The 20,377-nt window shown below is 39.1% G+C and overlaps 1 protein-coding gene across 4 annotated transcripts in view; it reads right to left on the bottom strand.

Annotated features, from left to right (window-relative positions):
• Positions 1-2,468: 2,468 nt before the first annotated feature.
• Positions 2,469-20,377, bottom strand: part of ELAVL4 (ELAV like RNA binding protein 4) — a 63,461-nt gene continuing 45,552 nt past the window's right edge. Inside the window, exons 3-7 of one of the 4 annotated variants that reach the window (XM_086462024.1) lie at positions 19,951-20,054; positions 9,226-9,379; positions 8,603-8,828; positions 7,161-7,199; positions 2,469-2,817 (exon numbers count right to left, since the gene is read on the bottom strand). In XM_086462024.1, the coding sequence (XP_086318150.1) occupies positions 2,469-2,817; positions 7,161-7,199; positions 8,603-8,828; positions 9,226-9,379; positions 19,951-20,054 (872 nt within the window). Of the gene's footprint in view, positions 2,818-7,160; positions 7,200-8,602; positions 8,832-9,219; positions 9,380-19,950; positions 20,055-20,377 lie in introns of all 4 variants that reach the window. The other 3 variants (XM_086462025.1, XM_086462027.1, XM_086462026.1) reach the window with 3 other exon arrangements.

The following is a 20,377-nucleotide window of genomic DNA, read 5'->3' as shown; positions in this document are numbered from 1 at the left end:
AACATCTGAACACAGTTAAAAAGGTGGAAAGTCCATAGCCATTCTACACACTTTCATTTATTGTCTGGACAATTAAAGTACAAATAATTCAAACACAACAAGGTTATGAAAAAAACATTTACAATACTTTCCCTCAGAAATGATCTAAACTAGCAAGGTTAACATGAAGTCATTCATTATAACTAAAGTATACAACTGCCTGGTCCTAAGAAAGATTTTTTAAATTATTATTATTATTCAGATAGTAAAACACATTGTAGAGAAAAGATTCTGACATGCCTTCCCCACTAATGCTTAGCAAATGCATCAAAACTTTCCCAGCAAACTGCGCTCATTCATAGCAGATGATGTATAAAGGTTTCCCTGAACATTGAATGAGTGTTCCTTTAAACTAAAATCTAACATTGTTAAAGTAAAAAACTGATAAAATTATGATGCAGCCTTTTGCTTTAGTTATTTGTCTACTACAAAAGTTTGCCTCTTCAGTGTGAAAAAACAATACTTAGTCTACATGCAGTTAGTGGGTATAGCATGGAAAAAATGCACAAAATAAGCACAAGTTATAAATAACCATAACGTTTTATTACCATTAAGACTAAACTTGTATTGAAAAGATTTTATATAACAAGACAAGAAAAGCAATAGCAAATTTAACTATCAACTAGATTATGCATAGCGAGTAACTGTTTCTAGTACTCAGGGAAGAGCATGACCCTTTTTTGTTTTAAATATATAACCATACAAAGCACAAACATACTAAAATGATCAGTGCACTGGACATGGGAGAGCACCCCCTCAGTCATTTTGTTCCCTTAGCTCTGTTTTCCCCAATCTGAATTACATTAAAATAAAGACCCAGTTGTTTTCTTTTCTACTGTGCAGTAAGAAAAAATATTCACAACAAACATGACAATATATCAAACAATATTTCTACACAAGTTACCTTGATACCTCTGTCACTTAAGTATCATAAGAAAACATTTTAAGACATATACAAACAAAACTAGCAAAGTGTTACAACTTATAATAAATTAACCAAAAGAAAAAATAACTTTATATATATATATATTTATATTATATATACACATACACACACAACAAAATGACACAATAATATGCTTCTTCCCATAGTTTAAGTAAACAAATAAGTAGACTAGCCAAACTAGCTATATTTGATTTTGGCCATATGCATCACATCGGCAATTAAATAAATAAGTGTTTCAAGCAACATAAACAGTGTTCCAAATGTGCCAACACAGCCCAATTATATTAGCTTGGGCTATAAAGTGAATTTGAAAATTCTTAACAAATTTAAAGCAAATGTATTTTTTCTAAACACATTACATTTAACTATGATACTAAGATATGTAAATAATTTTGTAGCACCTACTGCTCAAACCAAGGAAGTTTTTGATCAAAAAATTAATTTTTTTTAACTTTTGTTCTGCTGATATCCCATACTGATGACTTAAAGAAAAACCGTCTTGCAACTCATCTCCTTGCTTTTGGGTTTTGACTGTGGGTAACTGCGTGCCTGGGAAGAACACTCTCCCGTACTGTATTTAATATTTTTTATTACATGCTATGAAAAGATACGAAGATCATCTGTTTGTAGCCCATCCTTCAAAAAACAATCTACTAATCCAGTTTAAAACACACATCTTGATCTCTAAAAAGTTACCAGTGCAGTATGAACATGACAAAGTTGTCAATTTCCCCTAAATTAGCCAGTCAAAATATTTTTTCTCAAATCCAGATTCTCTTGTAAAAATTCTTTATATTTTATAAAAATAGATTTTTCTTGAAACCCATTTTCAGCAAAGAGACCACCTCTTTGGCAACATTGTTAATGTTATTTAAATTGTTATGTCATCAGGTATCCCCCTTTAACCCCATTCCCTAACAGAAGACTGTTTAGTTCACATGATACAAAAGAAAAAAGGAAAAATAAAAAAAGTTGCAAAATTATGTTCTTCTTTTTGCAATTTTTATTGTTCCTCTTTAATTTGTGGGGGGTTTACCAATCTGATTCAATCAATGTTTTGAAAAAAAGAAAAGAAAACAAAAAGCTTTTTTTTTTCCTCGCTTTTAATCCCATTAGTTCGTAAAAATTGTTTTTGTTTTATTATTTTTTCAAATGAGTGAATGGTCATCTTAAAAAGACCCACCTTCAAGGAAGGTAGTAAAACTAGCTGGCCGGGTAAAAATCCCTGCACATTGTTATCTATGTATATTATATTCAACAACGACAGCTATGAAAGAACATTCAATGCATCAAAGGTTTTTTTTTTTTCTAAGCATTATAAAATCCTTTCCTGTTCCTCACAGGATATCCAATGTTTTAATACTTAGGCAACACTGGCTTATAAAGTCCATGGTTGAATATAAGCCTTGAAGAGTTTTTTTTTGTTTGTTTTGTTCGTATATATATTTATATATATATATTTTAGTAAGTAAGGATATGAAATTCAGGATTTGTGGGTTTTATTGGTTTTAAAGGAAACTTGCAATACTCTGTCTCCTAAACGGTATCCATTAAGGCTGGCAATCGCCATGGCAGCTTCATCGTAGTTGGTCATGGTGACAAAGCCAAATCCCTTGCACTTGTTGGTGTTGAAATCACGGATCACCTTGACATTATTGACTGCTCCAAAGGGACCAAACAACTGCCACAGCACGCTCTCATCTGAGTCGGGAGATAAGTTGTAGACGAAGATGCACCATCCAGTCCCAGTGTGACCAGGGATATTCATTCCAACAAGGCTCGTCATACCATCAATTGTGATCGGAGAAAACCTACCAAGTAAAAAGAGGGGTCTATTCTAAATATATCTCTTGGCACAAGCTACATGGAACCAAGACTCTAAAATAAATAAGCCAATGTTAACAAGGGTTCTTGATCCTAGCCCTGGAAGATGACTACGTAGCTACCCTTGGTCTCTAACCCTTACTTAAGTGGAGAGGAGCTATACTAAACCAGATCAAATCTGGGCACAAAATCATCTCCCTTCAAGGATAAGCCCTACTCTGATGTATACAAAGATCTAATAAAAGAAACGCTTAAGGACAATATAAGTCAAAAATGGCTTGCACATCCTGCTATAAACACGAGTTCACTTAAAAAGCCCTCTAGGAATTTGCCACTTAATCACTAAAATAAGAGTTTCAGGGCAACGGAGATCTAATGCTTTACTAGTTTGCAGTGGAAAAAAACCCAAACAAAATTCAAGGCTTATTTTAAAGATTAACATGAAATGCCATTGTCAGGATTCAGCTGTAACAGTAGCCTCCTTACCCAAAAATACTATTAGATTTAGAAAGACATCTGCAAGTGGCAGATTTTAATTCTCCTCCTAACATAGACCTTAATTGACATACACCAGGAAAAAATTCAGTTAATAAACAAGTCTGGCCACATATTAAAGAAGATTTATGCAGCAATTCTAAAGTAAAACAGTGCATAAATATAATTGATGAGCACAACAACTAATACCTTCATACTGTGAGACTTCATGTCTGTGACAGGCTCTTACGTTCTTCAGAGAGTCAATGTAGAGAGACAAGCTCCTAGAAATGTAATATAGCACCCTAACTTCCCCCTGCTTCATTGTCTTTTCGGACCCGTTTTAACTGGAACATCTGAATTTGGAAGCTAAATCCAGGTAGTATGTCCATGAACACAGGACCCTCCTAGAATAACATAGGCTGGGCAGGCTCTGTGGAGGTCATCTGATCAACCTCCTGCTCAAAGCAGGGCTAACTTCTCAAATTAGATCTGCTGCTCATGGCCTGGCAGAGGGAAGTTTTTTTCTAAGCGTGGGAACTCCACTCCTGCAGCTCCTGCTATAGGCCTCCACCATCCTTGCTGTGAACGGTTTTCCTTTATACTCAGCTGAATTTCCCCTGCTGCAACCCATTACTGTTGACTCTTGCCCTTTTGTGTTGACCTCTGAGAAGAGCTTGGCCTCACCTTCTTTCTAATGCCCCTCATAGGCAGCTGAAGATAGCAGTCAGGGCTAAACTCCACATTTGCCTTTCCCAAATTTCACTACGTTCTTCCAGCTTGTCAAGGTCTCCCCAGTGGCAGCCGTGGCCAACAGCATAGCAACTGCCCCTGCTCCCTCACCAATTTAATGTCACCCATTAATGCAAGGAGGGTGCACCGCAGGCCATGACTCAGGTTATTAATGAAGATATTAAGCAGTATCAGCCCTCAGGATCAACATAATTTTCCTTTCATCAGTTTGAAAAAAAAAAAATGACATGCTTTCTGAAGCTACACTTTGGGATATGTTTTAAAATAACAACTGCACAGAGGAAATATCTTAAAAATCGTTTCACATGTACCTTCAGTATGAGTTTTAACAACAGAACTGAATAATAATTCCTCAGGATTTTGAGTGATGATAGAGAGTGGAGGGAGGGGACGACTCTAGCTGCTGAGTGAGCTCTTGTGCTCTCCAAAACTTCTCCTTTTACACTTGTAATATTTCCATGCACATTTAGCAATCTGCACAATATTATGCAGTGTATATTAAATAACCATAAAAAACTCACACACTGCATGGCTGCTCATGATTCTGTTGACTCCTGATGGCACTTTATATGTGTATTCAAGGAAAAAAGATGCTTGGAATACATATCTTAAGCTGAGGAACATCACTGGGGTGTAGCTACACTACAAATGAGTAGTTCACAAATGCTCACAGCATTGGATCCTCAGACATACATACAGGTTGGCAGGCAGTTTATTAAAAATACGTGGCAATTTTCTAACTGAACTTCACTTTTGCAAATCCTGCTCTCAACATCTTTTAGTTTCTCTCCTGCATATTGAAACTAGTAACATTATCATAATATTTCAGCATGCCTCTAACCCATAGTGTTTCCCCAGCCACTGAAAACAAAGACAGCTAGACAAGGCCAATTTGTACTGCTTCTTCCACTGTGTGTGGAATGGTAAAATAAGACGGCCAGGACAGAGAGCCTCTACAAGCCAATGGCTTCAGTGTCTGAAATTTGGAAGACAGGACTTTAAGGCCATTGATGACAAGTGCCAACTGTGCTAATAACATACACAAGCCAGCAAATGCTCCTTTCCTGCAATGTTTAAATTTAACATAAAGTACAACACACTAACATATACACTACCCTGTAAGTGATGGTATTGTAAAATCTGTACAATGCAACACTCTGCATGTCACAGTATGTTATAGAATTTTGCTATTTTAAGGAATGCTACCCTGATATAAAGGGTTACAGTTTCATACAGTTCACTGGAGAGTGGGTTTTCCCTGGAAAACTTTAGGAGCCATGCAGCTTTCATCTATTTATGTACCATGAGCACAGGAGCTGCTGCAAATCAAGAAAACATGCATGAAACTAGTGCAAGTGTATTAACTCAAATACAAGATAACCTATTGCATAAATAGCTTTGCTAATAGCAAGTGATCTGAAATTAGCATCAACAAAACCTTTGTTCCACACCAGCACATCTCATTTTCCATCAGTACCACATACTTAACACAGGGAAAGAAAGAATCAACCCCCAAACCCAGGAATGCTACACTACAGATGTTTCGGAGGTAGTTTCAGAAATTCATCATCAGTACGGTATATTTTTTTGTGACCCTAGACCTGTAAATACAGGGTCTGCTAGTACAAATTTTCAAGATTTGCTGGCAGGAGAGAAGAGCTAATTTAAGATGTCTACATATGTTGTGATTTAAGACTAACATTGCAGACTGAATATTGAGAAAGCAAGACGCATAATCTACAAAGGCAGGTAACTCACTCTTTGCCTCTGTAGGCCACACGAAACCAGACTTCAAACCCTGACTAGTTCAGGCTAAGCCCTGTTTGTCCTGCACCACACGCCAGTGCAACTCCAGAGAAGCAGCAGCAAAACCCCAGGGAAAACTCCTGGAATAAACCCATCCTTCTGACACTGACTTGTACCTGACACATACTTGAGGCTGAGTTTTGCCATGTTTTTGGCAATGTATCAAGAAACAAATAAGGGAAGAACTCAGGGGAAGTGGTGTGTGATAAAATCAGGTGGTAAGTTCTGACTCATCATATCACCGTCACCACGAAGGACGTTGCAGATGTAACAAACGTATTGATGAACACGAGAAGTAGTGCTTCTGGGAAAACACGCCGCCTCCGTTTTGACTATTGCTTTTGCATGTAGTCTTAAGATTTGTGTTTTGTATGGTAACTACAGTGGCAGTAGTTAAAAACCATGCTGCTGTCCACTACCAGCTAGTGTAAAGATATACTTACCGTACCATTTTACAGGATTAGCTTTAAAAAAAGCTCAAATAATTTTCAAGTGTGGTCAGTAGATCATTTCAGAAGATTAAGAAGTATTTTCTCATCTTAATTGTGGGGGGTGGCTGGACATCTTATGGTAACATCAGGAATAAGACTACACCTTTATTTTGCTGTAAAGTTCACTTGCGTTGATGTGCGCCATTAGAAGAAAGACTAACAATATGTCAACTCATTTTATCTATCAGATCAAACATTGAACATACTCGTGAAACAGCACAAATGTTTACAAATCAGCTGAGCTTTATCACACGTGCGTGCACATACATACGAACACACAGAGCTATTTTAAACAAAAAAGAAATCTCAAGCACTGAGAAAATTTCAAAGTATTAAACCTGTAACAAAAGAAACTTAGGGCTGATTAAGGTGCACACAGCTATATTTTCAAGTCAAACTTGTGAAGCCAGATGTACAAGAAAGGTCTTAACTGAGATTTAGACAACAGCAGCATAATTCTGGTTTTGACCATTAAATTTTCCATTATCAGATTGGAGATTAGTTAAAAACTTAGAGTTAATAGTTCTGATTCTGGAAAAAGTGCCATGTAGCAGGGCAACTGCAGTTTGAATGCTTGTAGCTGTTGCACCAAAACCATTTGAGAAGCCCACCTGTAAATAAAGAAAAGTTGAAAAAACCCACAGAATTTGCATGTGTGGCCTTTTAAAGTAACAAAACCAACTGAAGTCCAAACTTAAAAAGAATTTGACATGCTGGTGGAAGAAAAAAAAAGGAATTAAAAAAAAGTTAGTGAATTAAAAAAAAATAAAATGTAGCACCAATCTGTGCCAACACGGACATCTGGCAATCTGTGGAATTCTAATTACCTCTTTACGCCATAGGCCATATTAAGCAAATTGTCCAGCCTGAAAAGAGAAGGAGGGTCTTTGGGTTAATGTCTCACAGATGGCAAGATCGCTCAATGGAACTATTATTAATAGCGTTCCATTTTCAAAGAAGAAATGTTCAACAAGTTTCCCACACATCTAAGGAACCTAACAACTCCCGGCTTGCTTTGTTAAGTCTGAGGTTGTGCTTAAATTTCCACCACAGCATTTAAAGCCATTTTCAACTTGTCTGCAGTCTTAGAGAAAACCTTAATTTCCAGGGTTTGGCTTTTTTTTTTTTTTTTTAAAAAAAATCACTGTTGCTTTGTCGTTTTTACATAATATTAGTATGAAATTTTTGCAAATAAGTCAACTGTTCACCTTATATTTAGAGTTAACTTGGAAATAAAATGTTACAGTCTAAAATTGCTGGAATTGGAAAAATTCTGGATTCTAACAGCTTCAACAAAATACATTCTCCCCACTATACTACATATATTTAGTATTAATCCTCCATGATATTCAATCTAAATGACCACCAAATTTTGCAGAACAATCATCTGCTTTCCATGGAAGCACAATAAAGTCCTTCTATCCATGGAATGATTCAGTAATAACCTCAATGGACACAGCTGCGCAAAGACAAAAACAAGTGTAAATTTAATGTATCTGATGACTGACTTTTTTTAATGACCTTTAATTCATTAGCACTTTTCATCACTAAACTAAACTGACTTTTGAGTAATTCCCTAAAGCCAGTATGCATCTCAGTTATGCCAATATGTCCAAGTTTTCTTTTTTGAAGGCAGGCTTTATTTGAATGCTAGGTTGCCTGAAAACTGTTATCAAATATAGAAGTAATGGGAACATCATATATTGTTAACTCTGGCTTGCGTATCAGATAGAAACAGTATATTCAGAATGCAAAGCATAAAACATCCTCAAAAGTACCTGAAGAATCAAACCAAAGACTAATACAAGATCTCTTTATACTAAGAGCAGATATCTCGGGCTAATAAATTTAATGATACTGCTGCTGACTGTACAGACTCAGCTTTTTCGCTGCTACCAATCCGCTGTCATCAACATCAAAGTCTAAGCTGCATCAAAACTGTAATAATATAGCAGAAAATAAAAGCATTACCAAAAAATGAGAAAGAACAGGATAGTCACTGCTCATTTGATTATCAGTGTAACTCTATTCTGTACTCCCTTTTCCTGTGAGCCTTTGAGAGATCTGATTGTACAGTGCTTCAGCTGTTTTAGTAAATACAACATGACTACTGCTGTCAGCAGATTTTCCTCCTCATTCTCCAGGAAAGAATATTTAATTTTACAAAGAAAATCAGGTCAGCCTACGCAACTAAAGCATATTTTCCTGCGCAGCACCTGCCCCACATTGTTGTCGCTGGTGGAACTTCAGTTCTTTTCCAGATAATTACCTGAATCTCTGAGCCTGGTGGTGAAGTGGTCCAGGGTAGCGTCTGTTGGGAGACTGATACAGCTGTGAAAGGAGTGCCTGGCTTGTTTTCTGGCTGGGGTTATTGGCAAACTTCACAGTAATTGGTTCTGTAGCACCACTAGGCTTCTGGCCATTTAGTCCCTTTATGGCTTCTTCTGCCTCTATTCTCTTATCAAAACGGATAAATCCCACACCTCGAGAAACCCCTGGGAAGTAAAAGCATGTGAACAGATGAATATTTGTAGGAACAGCCTCATCTATTTAATGAACACAAACTGAATGCTGGTTTTGACTTCACAGAATGTATGGTTCCCCAATTAAGGCAAGTCCTATAAAGAAAAATGCTCTTCCCCACCCGTATTCTCCAAAGTCAGCCCCTACCTTACTTAATACAACTATTTCAAGTAAGCAACATTCTGCATTTTGAGATCCCTCATTAAAGAGGCAGCAGTTACACCTCCAAACAGTTGTGTTTATGAATAATCAGGTGCTGCATCTTACACTAGAAGTCATTTGGTCTTAAAACCTGACTGCCAGCAAGCGTTCACAATTTTGCGATTTCCAGAAAAAACATGCACATATTAAGAAAAGTTTTCTTTTAACCTGTGACTTGATCAACCAGAATCCGCGAGGTGATGATGCGCCCATATTGTGAGAATAACTGCTCTAATTCTTTCTGGGTCATTGTTTTTGGAAGGCCGCTGACATACAAGTTCGCATCTCTGATTGATGCTGAACTTGGACGGGCATATGACACCTATGGATTGGAAAAAAAAGGAAAGGCAGATAAATAAACTAGAGCCAACCCTTTGCATTTTAAACTAGCAAATTATTTTCTTTCACAAGCAATAACCCTCGAGTTCAGACAGTACCTGTTCTGCAAAACCAACAAAGCGAGGAAAGGCTGGAAGAACAAAAGAAGAGCTAGAGAGACCTTAAAAACAGATGCAAGGGTTCTTTAAGTGCAGTCATAAAGTAACTATTGTTCAGAGGTAGATTAACATGCAACTTCCTACGCGTGGCTTTAAGTTTTACCCCATGGGTTGTGGGTGTATGGATGATTTACTGTATCCAATGTATAATAACCTCAGCACATACGTAGCACTCAAGTTCCAGCATGTTTTTCTCTCCCCGCGCCCCCCCCCCCCAAGTATCTGAAACAGATCAAGTTATTTGCAGAGTGATCTTTTGTGCTCTCTCTCTGTATTTTCATCCTGAGCTGGCAAGATCTGTTCTAAATGAACAGAAAAGTACTGGTGAAATTAGACTAAATGAACATCTGCTCACAGAACTGTATACTGACACTCATTGTCATATCTGCAATTTATCATGAGAAGTTCCATTGCACTGTAAGACCAAAACCAGACCATAAAATATTATGGCCAAGCAATCAGAAAGTCTGAGGCACTGCATGTGTACTGTTGGAAAATTATTAAATCAAGACTCTCTTAACTGCTCTTCTACCTATGAATCAGATTTATAATTACAATATGTGCATAAAAAGCCTTCTGCACTTTAAAAATAATATATACATTTAGAATACACACATTTAACATAATAAAAATACTTCCTGGGTAAAGCCTAATGGCAAGTATTCAGCACCGATCATGAAGAATTACTTTGCAGCACATCTGAAATAGCACTGGGTCCAAACCTGAATATTTTGCACTTTATCTTGATTTATTTAAATGTAAACAAATCAGTACATTCCTGCATTATGTCCTAAAATGTGTCTTGGAAGGAAATGAGGGGATGTGGGGTGGTGTCTCATCACAAATACAATGCACTCACAGCAACTGTCTTCCCCTCTCCCCAAGCCTTAGCCCAAACACAAGTGATGTCAAATGGATGTCTTTATGTGGTTTATGTGTCAAAGAGTTGTCTTTATGTGCTCCACACCTAAAAATAGCTGTTGACTCAACACTGAAAATGATGTTAATGACTAATATTTGCTTCCACAATCTTCTCTGCATAATAGCAGACAAACTCTAAAGATTCCAGATTTTAAGGTTTCTGGCAACTTCTTTATAACTTACATGTTTGTACATAACCTTTTAAATCTAACATTTACAGAGAAGGCTAGAGAGAGGAGGTGGAAAAATTTAGGGAAAGAAATGTGAAAAAGAGGTTAACTAAAACACTTGCATCAACTGAGGCAAGCTCAGCCACAGCAAAGGCACAAGCAGACTCAAGGAGCAGAGAAACCTTCAGGTGCCGAGATCAGTGCTGAAGGGGAGAAAGATACTGTGGTGGAAACTATTTTGTGCCTCAGCGATTCAGGACCTTGCAGCCCATGAGCTCCTGATGGGGTGCAGCATTTAAGTCACTTAATTGCTGGTCCCAAACCTCCCTCTGATGCTCCAGGACCAGAACATACAAGGCACCACTTGGCTTTTATGTAACTAAGATCAAGCCAGGTGCTTGGGGAAAGCAGGGATAACTACGCTGTTTTCACCTACAGATACAATCCTGAAAACCACTCGTTTTGACTGTGCTTGGTTTGGTGGTCTCATGTCAGCAGCTTCTCACGTATACCCCATGCCGGGGCATTTGGAAAAGCAGAGACTCTCCAAACTCTGCAAATGCCTTACCTTTAGAGGGTATTGTAAGGGTTCAGACACCTACAGTTTAACCTACTTTAGGAATAACAGTTTAAAAAACACTTAAGAGCCTCTCTGGAGTGGGGGTAGGGACCTTACCTATTCCTCAAAACTGAGAGCTGCAAAATTAATAAAGTTCCTGGGAAAACAGCCAGGGGTTTCCTTCGGGTTCTTTCACTCTAGCATATTCATTAACCAAATGCCACATTACAGGGAAGATGAGAAGTATTAGGATATGTAAAAAATACTACTTCCCAGAGCACCGAGTGCCTGACATTTTATATTGCATACTTCTACATACAGAAAATGCTCTGCTCTTGTGGGCCATGCAGACACACAGTGGGAGGAAGGACTGCACACACTCACAAACCCATCTACTCACAGCACATGTAAACACCTATTGCTGCTCAGGTCTGATTTTTACTTCCTCCTGCAATCAAACATTCCGGTTGCAGGGGAGCCTGGGCCAAAGAAAGAAGCTGCCAAAAGCAACTCAGCCATCTTTAATATCAAGGAGAAAAGGTTGCAAGTTGAATGGAGTCAAGGCTAGTAATGTCAATTATTCATCTGCTTTTGAATCTTTTTCATCTTCCCTCTCAGGTCAGCCAATGACAAATCGATCAGTTAGACTGTGCCAGCCTGCTTTCAAGCTATTATTCAGTTAGTACTGAGGACGGGATGTCTTCCCAGGTATTAGCTATCAAAGGAAGAAATTGCTCACCCTGATCCCCCACCAGACCAGAAGCTCCTTGTGCTGTGAAAATTAAAATGGGAGTCAAAGCCAGCTCCCATTTTATCACTGAAAACTGCAAAGCACCAGGTCAGGATGCCGCATGAATTCTTTATATTCACACTTAAGAACAGGTTTTTTTGCTCACGGCAGTGTTAGCACCCTATAATGAAAGTGTGTTGAAAGAGAAAAGAATATGAAAATCCCAGCCACCACAAAAAATTCAAATAAATGAGCTGGAGAATGCCAAACTACTGTTTGACCCAGACATTTCTCAGCATTAAAATGTTTGTCCACTTCTATGACAGCCGGAGGTCAAATGATGGTGTTATATTTCACCACGTAAGATCATTTAGGACTTCTTCTGTCAAATTTGCCAGGAAGATAATAAACTATTGTACAACTCATTTTATGGCTTGCTGCCCTCTGATGTTAGTTTCTATAAATATATATATACTAACAGCGGAAAAACATTTACTAGGATTTTTCTCATCTGACATTGAACATTAGCCTGTATAAGGGCTTCTGTTCACTATAAACAGTCATCTCAAGAGTCTGCACCCACTGTCTCCAGACACTACTGCAAAGCCGTAAGGTCCTGCATTTCGTATTTTCCACAGTAATGCACATTTCTGCTCAAGAGCACAGAAAAATATCTCCAAGTTAAACTAATTATCTTCCCTATTGATTTCCTATCCATTTTCCCATGTAGAAAAATTTTTGAAAAATTTCTAACTTCAAGACTCTTCAGAAGGTAAATTGAAGCGGTCTGGTCTTCCCAAATCAGAGCCCACAGCAAAGGCACCCAGAGGCATGAACGCATCCCATTTGTCTTACAGAAGCGAGGCACTGGACATGTAACAGTAAGCCACTTAAACCGTAACAATTAACCACTTCACTGCTGCTCATTGTAAGAGATGCCTTCAGCTCATATACTAACCCTGGACTTCTCAAACATTAAGTCCATTTCTAGAAGCCTCCTCCCAAAATTCAACTCCCATCTGCTCTGAAGAGGAACAGCATTGTTTCAGAGAAGGACAATGTGGTCTGCTAGCAGAGCCACCCTGCCCCAGACAAAACATCTGCTGACAAGCAACCTAGCAGCTTGCACCTTTCAGAAGGGAACTTCTCCTAGCAGATTTGTGTCTCGCTCTGCATCTAGTGTTACTCAGCTGGGGAACGTGAGACTCTTCAGGAGCCCTTAATCAGAGTGTGCTGCATGACAGCACAGGCATCCACAGGCCACCAAACCACCCACTGATGGCACCTGCAATCCCTGGGACATCTCTCCAGCCACAAGCAGACAAGGTGCAGTTGGTCTTAAGTGACTCCCTGGGCAGCTTTCAAAAAAGTTTGTGTAACATTCAAAAATACTGAACTTCTTGGTGACCTTAATCCTGAACGGCTTAGCTTTGTCTCTTTGCGTGACGCTCCAAGACGTAGGATTTCTTGCATTACTTTTGGGTTGAATCATTTTGCTTTTTTCTGCCTGAGATCCAAACATGTAAAATCGGGACGACCCTTCCTTTACTTGCTGCCTCTTATGCTACTAATACGCACTGGAAGTGCTTTAACACAACCAAAGAGCTTCACACATGTAAATAAGCACAATCTCACTTGTTTTGCACATATAGAACTGGAAACAAGATCTGCTTAACACCAGAGGACGGGCTACGGCCAGAAGAGGTGCTTCTCCACAGCCACTTCCAGGCCCTTATCCATGCCCTAATTTTGTGCAAACAGACAGACTTGAAAAACCCTCCTATGAAAGCTACGTGCTTTGTCAGAACAAGCACACACAAAAGCCCTCTGGTCCAGGGGCTGAAGACCAGAATCTGGAATATTTTCACATCTGCTGCTTGCACTGCTTTGTCCTTTCCCTTCTCCAAGCTCTTGGCTGGGGGACAGAGGTGAGTGACGAGGCACCTTACTGTTGAGCAATTCAATGCCTTTTACTGAGATTAATTATAATTGCAGGTAAGATACAATGGTCTACTCCATCATTTCAGGAAAGACTTCCATAGATAATAACCCAGAAGCACTCTGGCGGTTATCAAGACCAAGGCTAAGAGAAGTAATTGCTCTGGCTCTATGGAATGAAAAGGACTCATTGGCAAAACTGAAGCAGTTAGACGAGAAATCTCAATTAAGAGAAGATGCACAAAACTAACAGGTAAAGACTCTGGGGTGCCTGCTGAAAGCAGCAGAAACAAATCTGAACCTTCAAATGCAGCACTCAAAGGTCCTTCGAGCTGCAGCATCACTACAGGCATGAAGGGTGGAGGAGAATTTGTCTACAAAGCACTACAGCGTCCAAAAGGTTACACAGGCAAATGCTCCTAAAGAGCAAACCCAAAGTAAACTTAGTTAAGGCTTTCCAGGTCTGTGGCATCTAAAGTTTCTTGTCCAAGGCTTTGTTCCAGGGTGCAGCAGTCACAGCAGATGACCCCTCTTATGACTAACTCTGAGGTACCATAAAATAGCCCAAGAAATTGTCTTAATTTTATAAAAGGAACTACAGAACAGCTACATCCCACATCTCCAGCTTGCAAATGCCTGTAATCTGAATTTTTGACGAAGGAAAGGAGTGCACGCTCTTTTACATCTCTACCCTCTACAAAGCTTTGCAGGAGCTCGGGGGAAACGCAGGTGAGCACGGCAGCAGGCAGCTTATGAGCTGGCAGAGCACATGGGGTGCAACACACACCTTGTCCCTGTACACACGGCAGGCCCAATATAACTGCATAGATGGAAAATTTAAAAATGCAAATCCTTCTTTGCTAGTTCAACATGCTCAGTTCCTCCCAGTATCTTCAACCCCTCCCCAGACCCTCCATCTCTCCCCCTCACAGAACACCCAAGCCCTCTCTGTACCCTGTATTTCATTTTTTCCCCAGCTCTCCCCCAAATTAAGAGTGTCCCCAGACCTCTCTGTTCACCCTCCCCTTACCACCTGGCCTTGCAAAACATCCCATTTCTTTGCTGGCAGAAGCAGCTGCAGGTGGTGGCTGGCCCACTCAGTGGCAGGTAGCCAGCCCCTGGGGAAGCTATGGGAGAGTACGGATGGAAAGAGACAGGGTTTTTGGCAGAGTATTGCACCGAGGGTACCTGATACCAGTAATCTGTTACCATAACTACTGGGGAGCCAGCACTTTCTGGCTGCAAGTCGAATTGTTAGGTTCAACACCCCCCCTGCCCCACCTCCCAAGCAGTTTGGGATGGGGTGCAGAAGATGCAGCTCCCCCATCGCTCACTGCCTCATCCTTCCTCCTCCCCTGCCTTGTGCTTCCCACCCCTCCTTCACCACTGAGCATGGCTGGAAGGCAATCTTTTTGACAAATGACTTTGTAGGACAGAGAAGTCTGAAGCTGCTGTTATTTGGTTACCCTACAGTGACAGGATGGTTTCAAGTTTTGCGGGCAATTACAAGAATTAACATGGACAGATTTAGAGCCTGAATTTTGCAGAAGTATCTGGCATTTTGAAAAATGCCAGAGAAATGAAGATAAATAGCAAGATCTCTGAGTAGTAATGTTACTACTTCCATAAAACACAGGAGTACTTTCTCCCACAGACCTATTCCCTATTCATTGTATTTTAAACTAGGACCATCCAGTCCTATCAATCAAAATAGGAAAGTAAAGTAGAATTAAACATTCTGAACTAACAATAGGAAGTGTTAAAATAGCAGTAGCTATATTCCTTGTTATTTAGCCATTTAACTGAAAAACCAAATTATATACAGAAAGCCTCTGACCACAGAGGAATGATCTTATCTGTTTGTTACTTTATCACCTAATTGATAAGAGATTTAAAAACTGGAAGGCATCAAGGGCTCAGAGAACCCAGATTCCTTCTCCCCTCACTGGAGACTTCTCCCGTTGCTCCAGCAGTGTCACAGTGTGCTACCTGCTCCTGCGAGGGAAAAAAGAAACAAACTTATTTCTCAGGCAACTAAGAAAAGGAAGGAGAGGGGGACACAAAACTGCACTTCAGGGGGTCATTGTCTCTTTTTAGATTTCAAACTTCCTTTCAAAACTGTTTTGACCTTGTTCTGGTGTCCCCCAACACCAAGCCAAGTCATCTGCATTTCCAGGTAAAATGATTCCTTTGCATCCTTTTGGACCATGTCCTTTTTTCAGGGCAAAGCAGCACAGTTTAAACAATCTGTACCCCACGCATCACATACCTTATTTTCCTTCTGATAGTTGATGCCATTGAATTTCCAGGGAATATTCAACAGCAGCAGTGACCTTTCATATGCTTTTATGGACAGGCAAATTTATTTTCTAAAAATAGATTCCATTTCTGGAATATATATTTATTTCAACACATACTGTGTTGAAATAAACATCTTCCCTCACTCTAAGCTGTTTGTAGAATTATGTCAAGCTTTAGCTATAAAAATAAAGTGAAGCCCTTCTCCCTCACAAGATGATGCTGCTGCTACAAAATGGCGTAAATAAAATATGCACTATGATCAGCTGTGGAAGAACGTAACATGTATAACCTATTACCACCAAACACATAACACTTCCTTCAATGCGTTCCCCAAACAGATACTCTGTAAATAGTCACCTCTCGACTTTGACTTGAAAGGACATCATTGACTTATATAAAATGCACATAAATATTTTAGCTGCTATAGTGAAAAGGGAATATTTATTGTAACAATGAAATAATAAAAAGAACATTTCTTCAGTTATTTTAGTCCGCACATCCGAGAGCAGACCGTGCCTAGCTGTTTTGCTGATTCTGCTATAAACTCAGTTCCTCCTGTGACTGCATGGCTGTGTTGCAGGGCACCAGTAGAGAGAGAACATTAAGCCGCCATGAAAATGTTACAGAAGTGAAAAGGACAGGATCTGGGGACATGTGCAGAAAAAAAAAAATTTTTTTTCAAACAGGAATTAATCCTTGTGGGGTCAAAAAAATGAGTGCAAATATCACACCCTGCCCCGCCCCCCCCCCCCCCCCCCCCCCCGCCAGGTCATGTTCAGTCTGGGTACAAGGGTCAGTAGAGCCCACATCTGTTTGAGCAAGGCGATGGGACACAGCCAGCAGGACCAAGGTGACCTCGGCAAGCAGAAGTAATCTGCCCCATAAAAGGGCTTTCACAGATTATTCATTTCAACTTTCCATCAAAACATCTTCCAAACAAGAGAAAGACAGAGAAATGCTACCTGCAGGGCTGCAGCTACCCAGTGTAGACTGGCAGAGGCCAAGGTTCAGTCTATCCATCAATAGGACATTACAGACTCATTCTGGGGCATAAAACCCAAACACAGTCATGAAGAAAACAGAATAAAGTAATGCTCAGTACTTTTCCAGCTCAGTATTATTCAATTAAATTTTTTTAGCCTACAAAACTATATGCCTAACTCCTTTCTACATGTTCTTTTGGGGCAGGCTTTTTTAAAGCACCAAAAATGAGCTTTTAATAACTGTAAAGGGCATCTAGCTAGACTAAGGTAGTTCCAATAATTAAACATAGTAATTCCACAAATTAAGATACTTCAACTTTATAATGAAACAGAGAGACACTGGAAAGGGGCACGTGAGCAGCAACAGGCAAGCTCAGAGACTTCAGTGACACTGAGTACAGTTTCTCATTGCTTTGCAACCCTTCGGAAACTAGAGATGTCTCTGGCAACACAGGCACTGCCGGTAGCAGTAAGAACACATGATTCACCACTCAGCATGAACATTGGGAAACCTCCATCCCCATCACACAGTACCAGGGAAGCAGACCTAATTTGAGATTTCTAAGATCAAAACATAATTAAACCCACAAAAAACCAAGGTGAGGGTAAGGTGAGGTAATCTCATGAGATTCTGTAATTAAAAAGTGGGTTGGAAACTGCCAATTAGATGTCCATGTGTCCAAAGCTTGGCTATTTGAATAGAAGGCTCCCTTGGGTTGGTTTTAGGCAACTACATGAATGCTTACTTGAAAATGATTTTATTTAAAAAACCCTACATGTATCTTCCCAATTACTGAAGAATTTATGCAGCTCCTGTGCATGCAGGTTAGGTCAATCTCTTTGCTTATTATGAAATTTTAACAGCTTTCAAAAGCCCAACAAAATGTCATATATTTTATAAAAGTCTACTAGCTATTAATAAGCACAAAACCCCTAAACCTAATAAACCACTTTTATTAATAAAATTTATACTGAATTAAAAAAACGGAAGAAAACACATTCTGCAGAGATGCTTTAGCACGGGAAGTTCCTGGATAGCAAAAAATCTTACTGCACATGATAAAAAGGTAGGCATAATGATTTAATTTTGCATATGAGAAATGCAAAACAATAACTGGGTCAGGCTGGAGTTTTTGGAGGCCTTTTCGCAACTTCTACATCTCCTGTAACCTTGGAATATTATGAATACAATAGCATTGCTCTGGTTTACAGAAAACAAAAATAGACTCAAAGCACAGGTACTTTGGACAAGAAATGTAGCACTTTTGCTAACACTGAATCATGTTCAAAAATATAAAAACGCTGCATTAAACACTGATTTAAGTTTTTCCAGTTCAACTGAGTTTTTTAAAAAGTATTTAGAAGACAGGTTAGTACTTTCAAAGAGTTATATTTTTCCTGATCATGTGCCTTTAAAAGCAATTTGGAGAGCAAATGACTGCTCAACTTTCCAATATAAGTGGAAACTGCTGAGTCCGAGCATGTATTTCCACCTGCAGCAAGTAGATAAGGCAGTAGATTTTGCTGCTTTGCCTTACATATCGCTGGAAGTTTTTCTACGTAACTCTACAAAACCATGCTGCGAGCATTTTGATATAGGGACCACTTGCATACCTACAGGATAGAACCTGGTTAGGTCTAAGGGAGGTGTGGAAGTAGCCTTCCCTGTGTAACCCATGCAGCTACACCACCACTTTCATAACCCTCAGGTTCAGGACTTCTGCTTTTCACTAATCAAACAAATCAGGGAAAAAGTTGCTTCAAACAATCCTTAGAGATGCACAGGAATGCAACAAATATTTTCGCCTTAGGGAATACCACTTTGTCCAAACCAAAACCTTTAGTGAGACAGGGTAAGTGCAACTAAATTATTGACCATACAGTATCTTTTTTGCAAGATATGAAATCACTGACTATTTGTACTACTGTTTTAAAAAACTAAAAATTCTATTTTCATATTCTTTAACATTTCTGGATTTGAAATACAGAAGAAAAATTAAGAAAATGGTACAAATCAAGCCAGCATTCAATTACAATCAAAGCAGTTTCAGATAATTTGAATCAGATCTGCTGCTTGCTCCCCTTCGATTTTTTGATTCATATTCCATAAGCTGTATTATTTAGGATGTGGAAATCTTCCATAAGCCCTTTCAAAAAAGCTTTATCAGCCATGCAGCAAAAAACATGACAGTGTAGAGGCTTGCTTTTCTTGTGAGACCACTAAAGAAGGTTGTTGAATAACTAATGGTCTATTACAACAATGAAATGAGAGACTTCAGTGGATCTCTAATCCCTCCAGCTTTTAAAATAAATCAAACTAAGGATATGGAAATTGAGAAAAATTATTTTTTTTTTTAGAGAATGACACATTCTAACTTTAAAGACATACTTGCAACACCTTTTAGTGACACTCACGTCATTATTGGAGAGCTTCATGTCAGGGTATTTCCCATTAAAACACAAGAAAATGTGTAACTTACGAATACACCACCATGTATTTCACCTCTTTATGGATAACGGTATCACTACTGCTGTTTTAGTCTACATTTAAGCCTCACTGCAATGCTTTCAGGAGCTTCTCACTACCTTCCTCCCTTTAACAACAGCAGCAATTTCAGAGAAGAAAGACTTCATCTTCTGAATGTCCTTTCATTGTTCCAAGGGTTTCAAGGAGGAGCTTGTTAGCTTAGTGTCCTTTACAATGGAGATTAAAATAGTGATGAAGTTACCAGAAACCATTTTCCTGCTTTTTCCACTTCCTGAATTCAACAAAAGACATTTTGTATTGTCTTACCTTTATGGTTTTGGTCTGGAGTCTGAGTCCATTTAAAGTATTAATGGCTTTCTCTGCATCCTTTGGATCAATATAGTTAACGAATCCGTACCCTAAACTCTGCCCTGTTGAAACACAAGAAACAAAGAAAAAAGGACTCAGTATTTTTTTTTAAGCACAGGAACAACGTCGAAGAGCAGGAACACAATTTTCTCACTGTTCATTTCATCCCTGCTCTCCCCTATGGTCTCTATGCCATTCTTCACCATTTCACTATCTCCTTAATACAGTGGAAGCCAACATTAAAATCTTAAATTGCTGCTCTGAAAATCCTACTTCAAAAAAAAGAAGCAACTCCCCACCCTGCCTTCCCCATGAGTTTACTGAAAGGCATGTATGAAGCTTGACAGCAGCAGAATTGTGTAATAGTTCTGTGCCGAGCTCCTAA

The sequence above is a fragment of the Leptosomus discolor genome, chromosome 3, assembly GCF_034619465.1.
Source record: "Leptosomus discolor isolate bLepDis1 chromosome 3, bLepDis1.hap2, whole genome shotgun sequence".
NCBI lineage: Eukaryota > Metazoa > Chordata > Aves > Leptosomiformes > Leptosomidae > Leptosomus > Leptosomus discolor.
Note: the sequence above shows the minus strand (reverse complement) of the source record. Positions and strands in the feature narration are given on the sequence as shown.